The following is a 20,151-nucleotide window of genomic DNA, read 5'->3' on the forward strand; positions in this document are numbered from 1 at the left end:
TTGTTTGTTTGTTTTTAAATTTTGTTGAGTATTATTTAGCGGGCAGCAAAGAAGTTTGGTGACAACATCGAATTAATAACTAAGTGTGGGAGACAGACAGCATTCACATTTGTAGGTTAGCCAGTTTGAAACGCTGAAGGGCTGTCAATTTGTGGAGGGGGTGGGTGGGGCTTAGGCGGGTGCCTCTGTGGGTGTGTGACAACCCTCCACATTCTCGGGCCAATCGCACACATTCTCCTGGGGATTGAAGACCAGGTTTGCAGGACAGGGCATATGATGCTTCCGTTCCCCCTCGCACATATAGTAATGCGTACAATCTGCCCAATCCTTGTGGTAGCTGATATGGCCGTCTTCCTCCGCACAGGTCACCTCGTGAGCTTTAAAGATGATTAAAATTAGACTAAATTCAACGACGTGTTATCCTAGACTAGACTTTCTATTCAAACTTCGATCTTTCATTATTTCTAGTATCTTTTAAGTATGAATAACAAAAAGGCGTTTTTAGTAGAATGTTGGGTGATAGGAATCAATCTTTCTATATTCTTTAAATGATATTGAAAAATGCACACTATAATCATTCGATCATTATTAAATCGATACCGAAAAATACACACCTAACTGGGTAGATATTCGATGTTCAAATACTTACGATCTTTCGTGGTGTAAGCGCCTCGAGGTGAATACGCCTCAGGATCGACTACTTTGTAGTCCGCCAGCTCTTGGTTCAAAGCGGTTAGCAATGGATATTTTCCACCTCCACAGCGACCCGAAAAGTCATCCATATCAATAGACCAGACCATAATTCCACCGAAGCCTTGCTCCTTAAGCCATTCGGTCTATACCAAAGAAAGAAAGTTCATTTGTATTTAAATGTTAAGTTGAGGGTCCACAACTTACCTTCGTCTTTAGCGAGCGTTCGTCGTCAAAGCCAACCCATTGATTTCCCCTATAGGCGAAGGGCACTTGCTGTTCGGAGTCCCACACAAGCGTAGTGTTGTCAGCCGCCAGGAAAGTACAAACTTCGTAGTAACTGAGGAATCCGGCCTCATTAGTGAATTTCCCTGGTTTACCACCGCCCGATGCCGGGGATCCAATATCGAATTGGGTGTCGTTAACCAACTCAAAGCTGCGTCCATAGGTTGGCATACCAATGAGTAGTTTCTCCTTTGGCGCTCCTTGTTTCACCCATTCCCTTGCGCTGTAGTCTACGGTCAGCTTCTTTTGGTATGATGTGGCCGATTCCAGGGCGAACAACGGTGAATTATGTCCTACCGTTCGCTCCCATTGACCATGGAAGTCGTAGGTCATCACATTGATGAAGTCCAGGTACTTTGAAATTTCAGGTACATCATAGCCGGCCGCAATGGCCTCGAAAGAGGCAGGAACTGCCGCTGTAAGGAGTAGCCGGGGCAGGCCAGACGACTTAGCTTCGCCATCAAATGCCACCCGCAATTCGCGAAGCAGGTTCACGTAGGCGACGCGATCTTCAGCGCCACGTGGATATTCCCAGTCGACGTCTAGACCGTTGAACTTGTAGTCGCGCAGAAAATCGATGGCCTCGTACACGAATTGGTTCATGCGGAAAACATTTGAGGTGAGCTCCTTGAAGGGTGTGGAGCCGAAGGCCCAGCCACCGATAGCCAGCAGTATCTGCAGGTCGGGGTTAGTATCGCGCAGAGCTATTACACTCTCATAGTTTTCGGGATCATCATCTGTGGCCTCTGCGAGCTTGTAATCCTGCAGCGTTGCAAACGCATAGACAATGTGTGTGCAGAGCTTAGGATCGATGTTCGATGGTTCGAATTTGCCAGCTCCTGGACGTTTGGCAGACCAGCTAGTTAGATAACAGAAGACCTGGGCTGGACGTGCTGAAATGAGATTTAACCATAATTTAATTAATTTGTCGTCTTAGGAACGTCCTAGAATAGCTTACTGTTTTGTTCAATTGCGTTCAGGCCGGACTTAATGCGTTGTTTCTTTCCTGGCTGTGGTCTTCGCACCTTGCTGAGAACCTCATCGACAGAAATTTGAATAGGTTCTGGTTTCTGCGGGCAATTTAAGTTAAGATTAAGATTCAGACCTAAAGAATTTCATGGTACAAACCTCTTCAATGTCCTCGAATGTTGAAGCAACTGCGGTCCAGTTAACATCTTTGGCCTCCTTGCCACGTGAAATTCCTAACAGCTCCTCACGCATGGCCCCAATTAGCGGGTACTTCACATTACCACCACACACCTCACCCTTAAAGTCATCCATGTCTATGGTCCACACCATAGCACCGCCGAAACCGTTATTCTTTATCCAATGCATTTTGTTTCGTATGGCCCGCTCGTCGTCGAAACCAACCCATTGGTCACCATCCACCATGTAGGGTACCTTCATCTCGTCGTCCCACACATACACAGCTCCGTTTTGCAACATCTCGCAGATCTCGTAGTAGGCCAGGAAGCCACTCTCCTTGGTATAGATGCCTTCGCGTCCTCCCCCAGTTGCCGGCGCATTCGGACCATGCTTGTCGGTGTTCGCCAGTGTAAAGGAGCGGCCATAGGTGGGCATGCCGATGACAAGTTTCTCCTTGGGAGCACCCAATTTTACCCACAGCCCGGCTGCATGGTCTACGGAGAGTTGTCTGCGCCATTCGGAGTCCGAGGAGGGCGCATAGAGAGGTGCATTATGTCCAGTCTCGCGCTCCCATTTGCCGTGGAAATCGTAGGCCATTAGATTTATGAAATCCAAGTAACTGGCAATGGCTGGCACATCATAGCCTCCTCGCACGTTATCGGGACCCACTGGGACTGCGGCGGAGAGCAAGAGACGTGGCTTCTTTAGCTCCTGAGCCTCAGCCTCGAACGCCTCGCGCAATTCCTTAAGCAACAACACAAAGTTCTTTTTGTCATCGGAACCCTTCGGGTACTCCCAATCCATGTCCAGACCATCAAATCCGCGCTTGCGCAGGAATGGTATGGCCGAGTAAACGAATGTCTGACGTGTATAGCGGGTGGCGGACATCTCCTTAAACTTTTGGGTACCAAACGACCAACCGCCTAGCGCAAGAAGTATCTGAAATACAGATATAGTTAGAATAGGGACCTGACTACGACTCGAACAAAATTAAAAGTACCTTCAGCTTGGGGTTTGCCTTGCGTAGATTCATCATTCGCTCATACAATCCTGGAACGTTGTCTTTAGTCTCGTCATTGGACTCGTAGGAGCTAGAAAGTTGCATCACGAAAAATATGCATATGGGATGGTTTACTTATTTGTTATCCAAGTTACTTACCTAAGCTTTCCCTTCTTCAGCCAACCGAAGGCAAATATAATATGCGTGCAAAGATCGGCGGGTATATCCTCCGGCACAAATTTACCGATTTTGACACGGTACTGCGACCAGTTTGTGTAATAGCAAACGATCTTTGGCGTAGTATCCTCGCTGACCTTCGTCTTCTTGCCCTTCAGCGACGATCCACTAGCCACTAGCGCAGCAGTTCCAGCTGCTCCCGCAGCTGCTGCGGCAGCGGCACTACTCCGTAGCTTAGACTTGGACCGCAGACGCGTCCGGCTGACTGTGGTAGTGGAAGCTGGTTGCTGATCGATGCGCTTCTCGGCCTCGACCACCGTTGAGCTTGGCGCTGTGGTTGGACGACGTAAACGCCGACGAGTTTTCGCTGAAATGAATGAGGTTTATGGGGTGTGAATATATTTATGCCTTTGTAAGACCATTAGAGTGTTCACTCTCAATGGTTAAGATGATAACTATAACTTGATTAGGAGGTATCGAGTTCATTTTGATAATTAGAAAATTAAAGCGTTTCCATCTTTTGTTCTCTTGCTACCTGTCTGTCCAGTCCAATTCGAATTAGCCACTTAAAGAAAGAGGGTTGTTCACGGTTTATCAGATAAGCCACTGGTCGAGAATGCATATCAATACATTCAATAAGACTCTTATCTTTTACTTATGTAATAAATAGGAGGCCCCTTGTTGTAGGTTTATGTATATTTCATCAAAAGCATGTATTTAGACATGTTTATAATTTTTGAACCATCTGAAGGCATCAGACTTGGCGTATTGTCTTGCCTTCCCAATCCATACTTGTGTTGCGTATAAAATATTGATTTCTTCACTCATAAATAAATAATGGACTATTTCCATTTATACCTTTCATCTACAAATTAAAAAAATTTTTTTTTAAAATTAAATTAAAGGCAAATTCATTTAATTTATAGCTGTCAAAGGAACCAACTTTATAATTTAAAAGTATAAATATTGAATGAACGTTGATGACTTTTTTTTTGGTCTGCCAAAAGTAATTTAATAATTTGTTCTTCATTTAAATGTCTTAACCAATTCAAATGTTGTTCTATGAAACAAAATTGGTCAACGTGTTTTTTGCTTTTGCTCTAACTAGTTTCTTAATTTCCTATACCAATGGACCAATATTTGTTGTGGGCGTTTCATAAACACGCTCTCCATATATTGCGCCTGGCAGCCAACCGTTAACAGTTAAATCAACATGTTGTTGTGTCTATTTTTAGATTACTTCATGGTGCGGGCCTCGAATTGTGCTGCTGCCGGCCGCTTAATATGTGGGGATATAGCTCAGTGGTAGAGCATTCGACTGCAGATCGAGAGGTCCCCGGTTCAAACCCGGGTGTCCCCTTGATAAACTTTTTGCCTCAATTTCAATTTTTCTCTATCCATAAGTACATACAGTATGCGGTGAAATTATATTCTTAAAAAAATGTATAAAATTGTTTGCCTACGAAATTATTACAGCCACAAAAAAATTTGTTGTTACACAATATTAAACCAAATTGAAACGCTTCATGTGCAAATTAACTATTTACTTGTAAATTGTGAAACAGAAATTTGCTCTATAAACAGAAAAAAAATATACATATATAAAATATACTTTGTAATACATTAGTATAGATCTAAACCACGAACAAATTCGTCTTAGGAATTCGTCAAGAAACTAAAAAACGCTTTAAATGTGTAAATATTTTAGTTGCGCAACTTAGCTAGCAATTTATCGTGATACAATTATTTTTGGCATTTATAAATAATTTAACGTTGAGTTGAAAACAATTATATACAAGAGCTCTTTATTTGTTAATATGCAGAGCCGGCATATAAGTTCATTCAGCTAGCGCGGTTGAACATGGGGATATAGCTCAGTGGTAGAGCATTCGACTGCAGATCGAGAGGTCCCCGGTTCAAACCCGGGTGTCCCCTTGATAAACTTTTTGCTGTCATTTAATTTTTTTTTGCGTTATGATTTTAAGTATGTCTATTATATTTGTATAATCTGGAAAATTGGGGAATTCCAGAAAATTCTAGGTTGCCGAGACATAAAAATCAGTTGCTTATTTCCAAATTGTCCTTCAAATATTAAAATTGTAATATGTGTATTTAAAATAAATGAGATATTTTAATTTAAATATCTGTTTTTAATGTAATTTTAGCTTGGGAATGCAAAACTTTTGGGTTTATTTCTTGGCATCGATGTAATTTTCTTCGATCTCTTATTTATACAAATTTTCCTCTCGGCTCAACCATTCATCAATCCAAATGTGTGAATTGCATTACAATAGAAATAAAATGGATCTACTTCGATCTATCGAAACTGCACATATATACTTGTATATGTATTGAAATATATGAAACACGTATACTTAGATATTGGATATTGCAAACATTTTAAATAAAATAGATATCGTGTAATGTCATATCGATAGGTATAGTTTTTTTTTTTAAGAACGTTCATCTTTACTAGCGACGGACTGGAACTTAAAAAAATAAATGAAAAAGACAGAAGGGACAAAGCATACATTCTGTGTTGTATACCTTTCCAAATATGGTATCATCATGCTTGTGATCCCTCAGAAATAGAGTCTGTATGAATGTTTTTAAACAATGAAATGCAAATGAAACAGCTGTGATGATCAAATTGAAGAGGCAGGTTGTTCTTTATATTTTCCCATTGTAGAACGAATAAAGTTTGCCATTGCTGATTACGGGTATGCAGTGTTCTCTTTGCGTGACGTCACAACAAGCTTCGTGGCGTAGCCATATTGTTTATAGGGTGACATTTGAGTGCTGCCACATCTCAGTTTCGGAGTAATTTATGTCAAAAGTTAGTTAAAATAAAAATTAACTGTTGACAGTGTTGAAATTATTGGAATGAGCGCACGATATCAGGTAGCCGTAAAGTTAATGAAAAATCAGGCAGACGTTCGACTTAAAGTTTAACGCGTCATAAACAGCGCTGCCATTTTAAGCAAGAGAGCACAATAACAAGTGACATTCACCATTTCAGCCTTTGCAGACATGTGTTCTATGTTTGTTTTATTATTTCTCCACAAAAACAAAGCATACTTGTACTTGCAAGTAGGCCTGATAAGGCAAGACAACATTCTAAAATTGTGAGGGTATATACATATGTATAAATCTATGTTTGTATATATATTTTTTAAAGTGTATTGAGCTTTTTTCTTGGGTTGTTTTTCAACTCTTTATGTAAGTGGGGATATAGCTCAGTGGTAGAGCATTCGACTGCAGATCGAGAGGTCCCCGGTTCAAACCCGGGTGTCCCCTTGATCACTTTTTTGTTGTTTTAATTCTACCTTTATTTAAATATTCATTAAATCGTGTATGGATATTAAACAGAAGAGCATGTGCAGCATTTAAAAATGCAACCAATTATTTTATTCATGACACATTTTGCCGATGGGGATTGTTGAAACCTCAAACTCAAGGTCCTAACTAAATGAGTTTTCAATTACTAGAACTAGAATATAGAACAGTTCTGGTGATAAAGTTGAAGAGGCGGGGTTTTTTTTATCAATATTTCCGCTCAAATAAAAAAAACATATGTGCCCATATACTTGTATGTTGTACGAGTATATACTTTTACTCGCATGTGGACCGATAAGGCAATACTGCATTCGAATTTGTGAGGGTGTATTAATTTTTTTGGAGAGCGATTAAAGCCTTCTTGTTGTCTTATTTTCAACTCTTTATATAAGTGGGGATATAGCTCAGTGGTAGAGCATTCGACTGCAGATCGAGAGGTCCCCGGTTCAAACCCGGGTGTCCCCTTTTTTGTCCCAAGGAGCAGCTTTTATCAATAACTGACCTCTCAGGGTCTCCCCTTCGTATGGTTGGGTACGATTATTCCACTAGTATAAATGATATTTTTCAGTTGTTTACTTACTCTGTGCACTGTCCGAGTTGGCGGATAGCAGCACAACCAGCAGGCATATACAAATGATGACCTTTAACGATCGCATTGCCTGTAAAAGAGGGTAAAATCGTTATAAAGAGGCGTTATACTGACATCGGATGTAGCGAACCTAATTAAGTATGTGTCTGTGGCACTTGTCGGTGTACAAGTAGTTGCGAAACGAGACGTCATAACGCAATGTATTTATTTCATATCGTTTTGTTTATTTGTCGGCTCGAGTGCAGCGAACAAAGTTAATAATTTCACACTGCGGTACCCACAAATATCAATTAAATGACGAGCAACGAGCGACGAGCCGAGCGATGGCATCAGTGGCACAACGTCTCGACATTGACCCAAATAGTGTGCGGCCCACCAAACATACTACTTATATGACATTGACCGAGTGAATGGCCGTTACCAACGGCTAATTACAATGGCGGTACATAATGTAAATTTATTCGGACGACCGCTCAAACAAAGTGCTTTGTTTGCACTCTGCCACCGACTTGGGGCACAGCTTCTTTTTCATAATTTATTGCGAGCAAACAGTTGTCTTCGCCGCGTCTCTTGACAGGCTTGTGAATGTTTTCCAGTTTCGGCATTAAGTCAGAGTTTGGGAAATTCGAGCAGCATGTGCACTGAAAAATTCTTTGCAAAAATCGTCCCATGTTGAATCTACAGCAAGAATCCCATTTTGTTCTCAAATTTTAAACACAAAACTGTATGCTTATACTTCTTATCTAATCAATTGTTGCTTGAACTCGAAAGCCGCAACAATGCTTTTCTATTCGCATACTAGAAACAAAGTTAACTTAAAAAGGAACTATATTCATTTTATTCGGTACACGGAACCGGCAGCACCATGTTTATGTTAGGTTGAAATGGCCGGGACGATAATGCTCGTCACTCATTTATTGCGATGCTATATAATCCATATACATGCACGCTTTATCCACCCGGAGTTGATAATGAAATTTGTTATTTTCGAAATCCAGAAATTCTGGGATAATTAGTGAGATCGTTTAGGAAGATGAATGAACATTTGCCTGCTTTGTGCAGCATGAGTGAGAAGCATGAAGGAGAGTTGATAGAAAGGATGTATGCGATAGTTTCCTCTCTTGCCAGCTCACCATATTTTCTGCAACGCAATTTCCCTGAATATATCGATATGCCAGTACCCAAAAGTTGACATTGGGTCCGGAGTTGTCCAAATTGGAAACACCAAGTTTCAGTTCGACATTGAAAGACCGCAACCAATATCCAAAAACCTCAAAGGCATTAGCAAAGTAATGAGCTGATGGTTGTTGAATTTCTTTGCAGTTTTCGAAGCAGTTTATTAACGTTTTAAAAATGTTTCGATACAAAAGTTATGGTTATTTAGTCACCTTTTAACGCTTAAAACCTCAAAAGTTGTACCAAAATAGGTTTCGGATAAACTTTATTTCCCATTTACTTTTAGCTACAAATTTGTAACACCCGTTTAAGTTTTGCATTTTTTGGGAATGCGGGAGCAAAATCCTAACGTTTTCAAAATCGCAATCGTTTTAGCTGTGTGTGAATTTATTTAATATTTCTGTTGCTCACTGATTCTGTGTGGTTAAGTTCATTCGATTTTTAGGTATGTGAGGCACACCCTTTTGTTTATATTTAACAAAGCATTAAAACGCTACCGTATGTATCTTTGAGTTGGGTTTGTGCTATGTATCCGTTAGATAACACGTTTCCGCGATTAAGTTTGTTTGTGTTTAACTTTTTTTAGGATACGGCTTAAGTGGAACACTCCCAGCATTCGTGATGGGGTGTGCGAGTGTGTGTTTGTGTGTGTGTGTTTTGAAGACGAAGTCCGTCGTGTATAAATTAATAATTTTACAGCGCCAGAAAATATCTCGTTTTTTTTCTTTTTTAATGAATCACATAAAGTTTCTTATAGGTCCATTGGCGGCGACTGGACCGGTTTCGCAGCAGTTTTTATTATTATCTTGTTTTTCTCTTTCTTGCTGCGCGGAAATGAAGTAAAGTGAAAACAAACGGGCTTTCGTTTTCTTTGTGTGAAAGCGAAAACATAAAACAGAACAGAAACGGACAGTGTGGGATGGAAGAGGAGGAGTGCTTCAAATAGGCCCATCTAAGTCCTTAATTCTCAAAGACATGCTGCAACGATTACTACACATACACTTGTGCGAGTATATGCATATATGTATATACCCATGTATGTACGAGTATGTGGCTTGGTGGGTAGATAGATAGGTGGGCATTGGAGCTGAGCCAAGTGTGAGTGCGGGTATCGAGTGGCGGGCGTTGCATTCAACGACTTGTGTGTGCCCAGTTAGATGAGAAAGCCTCGCCAAAGTTTGCCGTTTGTTACGACAACGACAACGCCAACAACACCAACAACACAGTACAAAAGTACGTAAATGACAACAGCAACAACAATCACACTGCATTCCAACACTACTTATATACACAAGTAGTCGTACTCGAATATACATATATATATATATATATATATGAGTATAGTATGTGTGTTATTGGCTTTTCAAACTCTTGCATATGGTATTACAACTTTGTCATCACATGTATGTAACGCAGCGAAGCACCTCCGACTAACATATACTTGCACCTATACTACAAATACTGTACGACTATATAGTATGTGTAGAAAGTATCTCTGAACGTAGTACTGCTTATATAAACACGTCTTTGGTTTACGTACCATAGTTATTTTCCTAGTCCTAATCAGTCCCAATCGCGAACAGCAAATGGTTCAAGGATCATTAGTAGAGTTCCATTTCCTAATTTGTTCAAAACTTGATCGTGATTGAAATTGACTTTTGGATATTGTTTAATTATTTCCGTATTCGTAAGCTTTTAATTATTTAACATTTGAATCTATATTAATTCATATAGTCTTTGAGTATACAAGTTCATCTGAATATCATAATCATACGGGCTCTTAATAGTGATAGAGAACAACAATTATTCAACAATTTTGATTTCATCAGTTCTTAAACGTGTCGAAAAGCCACTTCTTGTTGATTGCGACATTGCCAATTATTAAGCAAATTTCCAAGTGTATATATAATTTCTATGAAATCGAAGCTGACAATTTCTCAATTTTCTGCCTTTTTATACAGGCTTGCGTAAACAAACAAATAATTCAACATTTTCGAAACTGTTGTTGTTGATGTTTAAGAAATGTGTGTTTGTTTGTGCGCAGAAATCTCGAAAATGGCTATTTATTCGAGTGTTTGTGGATTTTATTATTATTTATTATTATTATTTCGTTTTTGCTGAGTGTTGCTGCTCTGGCAGCATTACACACATTGTGCATTGAAAGATTTCACAAGTTTGCATTAATCGCGTGCTGTTTTTATTGGTGTTGTTGTATTTCGTCTGAGACGTCTACTCGCGTCCAAGAAAAAGGCAATTTCGCTATATTTGGGTTATTTATCTCTCTTGCCACTGATTCGTCCGCCGACTGGCAGCTGTAACTTTTCGTGATAGTTCAGCGAATCAGATATATGGTGTATGTTTTCACGTTTCTTATTTTTGATTCAAAGCTACACCCCAAAATAAGAAATTTGATGAATACTACTTTGTGGAATACGGCTTTCGCTTCATGGACAATTAAATGTGGGAAATTTGTATACTAGGTAGCCCAACTCATAATTTAATTAAGACTTAAGAGAAATATTCTTATTTGTGATAGACAAATAGTCAAACAACAATATACAATCATGAAATTCACTTAAAAATTATAATTTTGCCTATTTCTTTGCCTATAGGCTGAAAAAATAATTGCCAGATCTTAAATAGTAGCATGTTAAAGTCCTTTTAACCTTTTTAAGTATTTTAATTTAATAAGTACTGAAGTAACTGAATTCTGTAAAGGTCTGTAAAGGTTAAGATTGTTCCTTTAATCGATGAATACATTAGGTCTGATCCGGCTAGCTGTGACTGCTGGCAGGAAACGGTTTTGGCCGTTTGGAAATTATTCTGAAGGTTGGTTGAATTCTTTGTTCAGCAGCACAATCAGTGCTGGCAATAAGGTGATCTTGATAACATTATTTATACAGCAGTGTTGTGCAATGTCATACGAAATGAATTTGTTTAATTCTGTGTTTTTTAAAACGCTATTTCGAAGGTATTCAATTCACAAACGACACTTTAAAGGTTAATTAAGAGAACGTGCTTTGGGGCTTCTTGTTTGTCACTGCTAGGCCCCACATTAAGATAATACGATCCAAGATCCAAGACTCTATTCACTTAATTATCGTAATACGAGTATTTAGCTGTGAAGCCAAAGCCGTACGTCAAATGAAAACGCAAGTTAAGGCAAAGAGATAAATCAAATCACAAATACAAATGAACTGCTGGCCGGGCACTAATTTAAACAAATTTATAGTATGCATGTGTATGTGTAAGTATCTATATAAAAAGGTGTATTTTATTGGATGAATATAAGCATTTGAAGAAATCAAAGCCGCCACAATTTCAAAAGCCACCAACCAGTTTCAAAACGATGTTTTTATAGTATGCTAATTTTCGAAGATATCAGACAGAGCTGTTAGCATTGGCCAGTTCATAGTAAGACCGGTCAGTTTTATAGACTGACAATGAAAGCTATAAGTCAGTGTGATTTACGACACAAAAAGGGCGACCTTAGCGAACGCCCAAAAGTCGTTCGAAAAGAAGTGTAAATATTGAATGAAACCAAGCCAAGTCTGCTTTTATTGGCAAAACTAACTGAACTCTGTGCTTATGTATTAATGTGGCTTTATCTTTTTGATTATGCTCGTCTGAGGCCTGAAGCTATTGCGCTCATAACGAAAACTATTTAACTATTTTATGTAACTCTCTGCTAAGGTGCCAATTGTATTTGTTTTTGTTTCTGTTTTCGTGCATATAAACGGGTTATTACTAATATGGCTGCTGTTGGCGGCAGTTTTTTTTTGGTTTTTTGGCTTGCTATATAAATATATATACAAGCATTCACCATTCGGCGGCTTACACGCGACAAATCGTTTTATATGTTCAATAAGCTACCAAAGGCCCCAACTCCAGTTTCGATTATCTGATTTTTCGAATTACTTATAAAATATAATCCACCCGACTTGCCCTCAACTTTGACATTGAATGTCTCATAAGTGATGCTGGTACGTAGGGTTTGCTTTATAGTAAAGGTTGAGTTGTGCCTCCAATGAAATAGCCCTGTCATATAGGTGTAACTTTCAGCAGCTTCATATATAGTACATGAAATTAAATGTATATTTTCAATAATTCTTGCTGCAAGGGAAGTCAGTTTTGTGTGCAATAGAAAAGTTAAAGGGGGTAATTCGATAAACGCATCTATCATTCCGAAAGGTACCGCAAATTACGAGACAAATAAGAGTATAAGGCATTTACAAATAACCCTGAAATGCATACTGAAACGTCTTAAGTTTCTAGCAACTTCGACAAACAATTTCACTTAAAAAAAACAAAGGTAGATACTGAATGAAGAAGTATAACTAACACAACAGACTACAGATGCAGGAAGCGCTCAAAACATTTGAACACCTCCTTTTCTTTAAGAAAATTTTTTCAAAAATATTATTAATTTTCCAAATGAAATCCCCTTCTCCGGGTGTATTACTAAGCCTTGTATTTATTAAGCTCAAACTATTTCTTTGCGTTTTTTGCAACCTTCCTGAAGTCATTCCAAAAAGAAGCCTGGGAAGCTCTGGAGCTATATCTCAAAATTTAGCTGATATATAGGTTATGCGTGCTTCGATACACTCTAAGGAATTTAATAGTTATACACTGACCTTTTCTAAACATTTCCAGAGCGCTAATATACGTTTCGCGTTTTAAAGGCTGCTTTGGAAAGCAAAGTCAAGCAAAAGTTCGTTGTCTGAGTCATTTGTTTGGAGTTATTCATTTTGATATCTGAAATGCAATCTGACTGTTTGCTGTGAATCAAATTGGATATACGTTTATGTCGATGGTATTACGCAAAAGATAAGGTTGGATTATTCGGACGCAGACTTTATTTTTTACTGCATAAGCTGAAAACTAAAACTCGTTGGATTTTTAAGGGAGAAAGTCTTTCTGTGCACTGCGCAAATATTGTCCACTTCTTTACGTTTGTGTGTATCTATGTGGCGGTAAATAACTTTGCCTTTTCGTTATTTGAATTGCTTGCCTGCTGTTTTTGTTTTTTTCTCATATATATATATATATTTTTTTTTCTACAAAAAAAAGTTATCTACGTCGAATGTTTGTTGTATGTTTTCATTCAATTGTCAAATGAAAGTGAGAGTTTCTGTACGGCACGATGTATGTATGTGTGTATAAACATTACATGCTGCACGTGCCACTCAGAGCTGCCAATAGAGACAAAGAGTTGGAAAGCTTTAGTTTTTGGCATGCACTTCCGACACAAAGAAGAAACGACCGTTTGATTGATCGATCGATCGATCGATCGTCTGCTTTCCTTTTATGTATCTCTGATGGATTCTTATGAAAATTGCGATGCAGTAACTGTTTAGTGTATAGGTTATGGGGAGAATGTGTTGCCATGACAGTTGGCTTGGCGCAGTTACGAGTTAACAACAAAAGGCCCATTAGCCTTTGTAGTCGTTAAGTAAAACTTTAATAAAGAAACTGACAAGTCAGTGCAACAGAGCGCTGCGTTGGTTGTTTAGTTCAGTTCAGTTTGATTGCGTTTCGGACTCGGTTTTACCTCGTTTTCCAACGAGTCGGTGTCGCGCAGCTTAACTTGTTTTGAGAGATTCGAACCTAATTTTGCGGGCTTTTCGTTTTCGAGCTATTGCTATAATTTTCGAGACCAGTTTTTGCGGTTGTTTGCCAACAATTTGCCAATAGCAGCCAACTGGTTTTTAGTTTTTCTTTTGTATATTGCATTTGTTGTTGTTTAGCTGTAGAGCTGTTTTGTTTCATTGTTTTTTGGCTTTATCTCAAATGTTGATTGAACTAAAACAAAAGATTTGTTGCTGCTGCAACTTTTACCAAACGACACATTCGTGTAATGAATCGAGGCGTTGCCCACAAGCACAACCCTAATGCGCTCTAAGGCCACACTTTTCCATCTAAATAATTTGCCATAAATTGTACAGAGCTGTAGTATTCGTAGGCGTTATAACGGCTGCATCCGTCCGTCCGTCCGTCCATCCGTCCGACCGAATCATTAAAAGTGAATCTTTCCCTCAGTCATTGTCTTTGCCCGATAGTGGCGATGCCAAAAGACCAACACGTTTGCCTTCAACTTTAGGCAGCAGAACCTGCCTCAGACACGAGCCTCATTAAAATACAAATAAGTATGTCGTCGTGGTCGTCGTAGTCGTCGTAGTCGTAGTCGGCAACGTTCTCCAACTTGAAAACGGGGGTCTGCTCGTTTCTCAACTTTTTGGTTTTGTTTTTGCCATTTGCCGTTGGCTGACTGCGACTTTCAATTATTTTTGGCATGCAGGAATAACGTATTCTTTCCATAACTGACAGAAAGCTCTACTTACCATATTGCAGTATAAGCTGCCGCTCTATAGCCTGTTTCTTGTTTTAAATATTCACGCTGATCCAGGGGGGCTAGGCGCGGCACTAAACAGATTTTTAATTGCAATTATACCCGTATATGGTTTTGATTTGATTTTATTGGATGTGTGTATTTCGATATTTATTCAGCTATGTATTTGCACGATATCTACATTTCGATTGGGTTTCACAGCACACGGCAATAGGCACAAAAGTAACTTTCGAAATCCTGCGTTTCGAACACACTGGTCAATACTTAGGTATAACTGTATCGGCTGTTGGCGCTGGTGCTGGCGCTGGCAGCGAACTCGCACGATGGACGGAAAAACTGAAACTGACTTGAGGAGACTCGAGCGTTTGGCCAGCCGCTAAGAGCGGCGCGCAAAGTAAACGGCAAATGAGTGGTAACTGAGTTGCTACTGCCAGTCAGGCAGTCAGCCAAGCAGCCAAGCAGCCAACCAGCCAGCCAGTCAGTCAGTCAGCCTCTACCTCCACACGTACCCACAACGACAACAACAACAACAACAACAACATTAACAGCAACAGCAACAACATAAAACAGTTTCAGCTCACTGTGCGTTCATTTTTAAATGTGAGCTGCATGGAAAATTTGATTTGTTTGCTGCGTTTCTTTTGCTCCGCTCTTTCGTACAACATAAATAACTGTTGGACTGTTAACATTAACAGTGCGCTGTTAGCTTAAAAGAAAGTCTGCAGCGATGCCAGTCCCGGGCGTTTAATTAACATTTTAAATGTGCCTGAAATTAAAAACAATTTGAATGACTATGATAAAGTGTTAATCAATATTGATTGTATTTTATTTGGGAAAGTGCTCACACTGCTGAATAAATAATAAAATAATGAGGTAGACTTAAAATTAAGTAGCTTGCAAAGGCAATGAGTTTCAATAAATATGAAAGAATATGTTTTTGCAAGATTTTATCATTTGGGTACAATTTAATTTCTCGAAATTTACTTAAACTAAAATAGTAAAGGTAAGGATTTAAGGCAATTGCTCCAACTAATTTATTTGGGATTCAAACAAGGAATTGCGTTTTCAAATAATACTACTTATACATACATACTTACATAGATCATAGCATAAGTGACTGAAGACTCAGCAGGGATAACATTTTGGTTACTAAGTTTAAATAATAATGTGTAATGCCAGTGGGTTGACACGAATTACTGGGACTAGAGAAAATGATCACAGGCGAACTCAACGTTTTAAATTATGAATAATAATATTAATCCTGAAACTTTTAGATGAGAAATCTTAAATTAAGCCCACACTTAAGAAACATAGATTTAAACTAAAATTGCTCGCAAAAGTAATACGTTTAATTAAAATATTAAATTAAATAAATACTCCCCACCAATGTGTTCCGGCAGTCGAAGCAGAGGGAAATTCTGAAATTCTGTAAATTCATGTTTAATTCGAATTAAGCAAAACAGTTTGTTATTAAACATAGTTTAAAACTTCAAATGTTCCCTAGAGTAATTCGCTTAGGAATCTATTCACAAGCTTCAAAATGTCAAAAAGCAAAAGTTGATAATTGTAATAAAACTAATTAATGACTAACTTGTGCAATTTAAGAACCACACCTTAAGGCTCCCAGAGGTTAGAGAGAACGACCAAAGCTTTGATTAGTCAGAAGACATATTTGTAGGCGGGAAAGAGATTGGTTAAAAAACAAAGAACAAATCATAGTCACAGAAATAGTTTCCAGTAACATTTTGCCACCAATTTTAAAAATATAATATAAAAGCGTGCAGATTAGAAGACCCAATAGGTACTGCATTGCTTTTATAAGTATAAATGTTTATATTTTTAAGACCCGAATATGCATTACTCACGAACGAGCTCAACGGCTCCGAATGGAGAGCCATTAAGTACTATGAGTCCAGCACACCTACACCTGAAGCAAGAAATTACAAAAATTCTGGGTGAAATGCCATTTTACAAATACTCACAAATAATTATTGTCCATAACTGAAACTCCAAAGATGAAAGATATGAACTTTATTGGAATAAAGGTTTGAGGAGAAGTTCTTTAATATAACATCGTCTAACGGATAATAATGAGAGTCAAACAAAGAAGGCCTTAAAAGCCATTCATCCATGGGTGAGAAAATTGCTATAAATAACAAAATAAAACATACATTGCATGCATTATTTATGTGTGTGAATTCGAGTGCACTTCCATTTTCGATTTTACTTTTCCTGAACGAATGCGTCTCTTTGTTTTCGAATGTATTTCAACATTTCACTTCTTTTGCTGATCGCTATTTGCAAAAGGCAAAAAAACAGTATTAATATATGCATCGGATTAAATTTTAATGGGCTTGTTGCAGCTTCGTGCATTGCATGTGCAATTCATTTTCATATTCTGTGCGGTGGAAAGTGCAGAAAATAATAAAAAATAAAACGCTCCAATTCCCAGGCGAAGGCAGTTTTCAAGTCATTCCAACCACAATCACATCAAAAGCAGCTCTCCATAGAATATGGGTAGTATGATGGCCTGGTAGCTGAGTCGAATTTGGAGCTGAATTCGCGCAGTTGTTAGATATGCAGCGAACATTGGCTGCCATTTTGCGGGCGGGCTTTCGAAACCGGTATTCCAATTGAATAGCAAATCAAATACTTAACCTTCACTGCTGCCGTGGCGAAGCCAAAGGTTCGTTGCCTAAGTCTTTTGATCCGTACTCGTGCTTAACAAAATTGAAAGTATTGTAGTGTGCTGTAGAGATTGTTGTTGTTGCTGTTATTGCTGTAATTGCTGAAAAAAGAAAGGCCCGCCTGTTGATAAGAAACGTAGTTTCAAAATTAGGAAAATCACGCTCCGTCTCTTGTCGCAGTGTTTTCACTTTTTTTCTTCTTTTTTCATGTTTTCTTTTCAACGGCCTTGCTCTGTTCGCGGAAGTCGAGTCGAGTCGGATCGGTTCGAGTCAGAGCGCGCCTTTTGGTGCTTCTCCAGTACTGGGACTGGAGCTGGGGCTGGGTCCGAGACTGGTACTGGTATCTCATATCGGATTGTGAGTGCAAGCAGCAGCCAATGTTGCTTGCCTTGAAAGCCAACCTGACGATGGCTGGTGGGGAGTGGTGGGGTTTTGCGCTCATTATGCCACCACTCGGGTCGGTGCGCTCGACAGTGCGGCGGAAGAACAAAAAGCTGCTGCTACTATTTGTTTTCCTACCATTGTTCGAGCGGGGTCCGACCACAACGTTGAAGTAGCAGCTCTCTGTAAGGAAATAACCCGGTAATGGCAATTGTTGTTTTTGTGGCTCTTGTCTTACTTTACTTTTGCCAGCGAGTCGCACACAATTTGGCAGATGATTGATGGGCGCCATACGAGTACACAGAAAACTAATCTGTGTCGTATTTTATTCGCTGGCGGATGTGTTCTAATAAAGTCGAGCTATTCAAAAAAAAAAAAAAAAAAAAAAAAAAAACTCACGCAATTCAAGGCTTTGTTTTAGTTTATAATAGACCAGATTTAAAGTCATATAACAAACACAATAAAGCTCTCAAACGATTCGAATCAGACAAGCTCATTGGTCCCGAGGCATTCAGCTATTAACTGGTTTAGGCCCATTCACTTAAAGCCCATACCATTTGCTATTCAGAATCATAAAATCAGGCGTACTTAAAGTTTTGTGAATATGGTAGGTATAATCGGCCCTCAACCATTCTGTGGGACCCTTTATAAAATGAAGATTACGAAATGAAAAAACTTTGTGGTGACAATCTATGGCAGCAATATAATGTAGTGCACCGATTTTGAACAAACCTAACGTCACGGTGGGGGATTATTATTTAACAAATTTTTCGTTAGCCAAAAACATGTAGAACTTCTTGTAATTGTTTAAAAAAAAACTCAGCTTCAATTTGCATTCCAAGGTAAGCCGCACTGCTTAAAAGTAAAAGCCATAACTTTTTCGAAACAAATTCGATTTATTTTATTCAAAGTATTTTACTTTGGAATTTACACAACCATTTATATGGCTTAAAAGTTTGTCAAATGAATGTATTCTCAAAAGGATGCCAGTAAGTCATAGCATGCCCTTCATCGTCCCCTTGTCAAATTGGATTCTGTTGTTGAAGCTCCCAGTGTTTAGGAATTTTGGTTGGCCAACATAATTGCCAATTATAAAAGCATGTCAAACTTACAAATCTTTTTAAAACGGGTACACCTTTTACTTGCCCTAAAACCATATAAATAGTTGTCAACAATCAAAATTTTTGTCGACCAAAGCTTGTCTAATCGCAAAATAAAACTATACATTAGCTTGTTTACAATTAGAAGAACAATTATAAGCGATACTTTAGCTTCTTCAGAGGATTCTTTCTATTATATTTTGTGTATGTGCGCGACAAACCGCAGCTTTTGAGGCTCCAAAAGTTACAACTTTTAGTCTGTCGATTTGTTGTTAATAACATTATCTTCGTGTACTCCAGTTCACCTTCTTTCGTTTGATAATAAGTGGGCGATGAGGATTCTTTATTTGTATTAAAATATAGAGCCTAAGTATATCAACCTTAAGATTGGCAGTTGACAAATGTTTTGACAGGTTGTTTATCAATCAGTCAGTCACTCAACAGCAATCGGCCGCTCATTAATCACGGATGAATTTTCTGCTGAGCACGACGCCCCATGACTTTGCAAATTGATGAATGGCAGCTAGAATTTGAAAAACGCAAATACCGTAAATAAATAAAAAGCGACCAGCGACTTACCCTCGAATTGTTCAAATAAAAGAAACAGATTTATGTTTGTATAGTTTGTAAATAATGAGCATTGCATTTGAACTTTTAAAACATATCAAAAAAGAAATGCATTAAGATCGTGTGAATGGTTTTATTATAACTCCTATATGTATGTGTTTTGATTGATTACATCATCATTATCTTCAATCATTGCAGAGAGTAGTGTTGTGTGTGTTGTGTGATCGAGAATTGTTTGTTTGTATTTCTTCTTTTTGAGTTCTTTTTTTTTTTTTTAGTTTATAGCACAAATATATTTAAATGCATTTAAAACTTGCAGCTCTCAACTGCCGGCGACTGGCTGCTTTGTTCGTTCTCCTACTGAATAAAAATGGCAGTTTATTATTATTTTGTTTAGAGTTTAAATGCCACAAAATGTTTGCAATACACCGCAATGTGTTATTTGTTGCTTATGTTTATACTAAACTTTACCGATGCTAGTTGAATATTTTTATTTGATTACACATATATGTTTTGAATTAGTTTTTAACGAAATTTCCGACAGCAGTTTAACTCCTTTTTTTGTGTTCTTTGTGTTTCGTCTGTCTGTGTTGTGAGGGTCCTTTCGGCGGCATATGAGCCTTCCGGCGCGCCCTCCTCTTTCTTATAATTAATTTTTAAACGCCCCA

The 20,151-nt window shown here is 38.5% G+C and overlaps 1 protein-coding gene and 4 non-coding genes across 5 annotated transcripts; 4 read left to right on the plus strand and 1 right to left on the minus strand.

Moving 5' to 3' along the window:
• Window positions 1-46: 46 nt before the first annotated feature.
• Window positions 47-3,394, minus strand: LOC115632272 (chitotriosidase-1). Its single transcript, XM_030529352.1, has 7 exons — window positions 3,281-3,394; window positions 3,122-3,212; window positions 2,104-3,060; window positions 1,934-2,045; window positions 898-1,868; window positions 650-836; window positions 47-377 (listed from the first exon to the last, which is right to left on the minus strand). The coding sequence occupies exons 2-7, from the start codon at window positions 3,155-3,157 to the stop codon at window positions 172-174; spliced, it is 2,469 nt and encodes an 822-aa protein (XP_030385212.1). The 5' UTR covers window positions 3,158-3,212; window positions 3,281-3,394; the 3' UTR covers window positions 47-171.
• A 1,192-nt stretch (window positions 3,395-4,586) lies between these two features.
• On the plus strand, window positions 4,587-4,658 carry Trnac-gca. The gene has a single exon. It is a non-coding gene; the product is annotated as a tRNA-Cys (tRNA).
• Window positions 4,659-5,161: 503 nt separating this feature from the next.
• Window positions 5,162-5,233, plus strand: Trnac-gca. The gene has a single exon. It is a non-coding gene; the product is annotated as a tRNA-Cys (tRNA).
• Window positions 5,234-6,523: 1,290 nt separating this feature from the next.
• Window positions 6,524-6,595, plus strand: Trnac-gca. Its single transcript has one exon. It is a non-coding gene; the product is annotated as a tRNA-Cys (tRNA).
• Window positions 6,596-7,027: 432 nt separating this feature from the next.
• Trnac-gca lies at window positions 7,028-7,099 on the plus strand. The gene has a single exon. It is a non-coding gene; the product is annotated as a tRNA-Cys (tRNA).
• The last annotated feature ends 13,052 nt before the right edge of the window (window positions 7,100-20,151 follow it).

This window comes from Scaptodrosophila lebanonensis, unplaced genomic scaffold (assembly GCF_003285725.1).
Source record: "Scaptodrosophila lebanonensis strain 11010-0011.00,11010-0021.00 unplaced genomic scaffold, SlebRS2 tig00001415-arrow-pilon, whole genome shotgun sequence".
Lineage (NCBI taxonomy): Eukaryota > Metazoa > Arthropoda > Insecta > Diptera > Drosophilidae > Scaptodrosophila > Scaptodrosophila lebanonensis.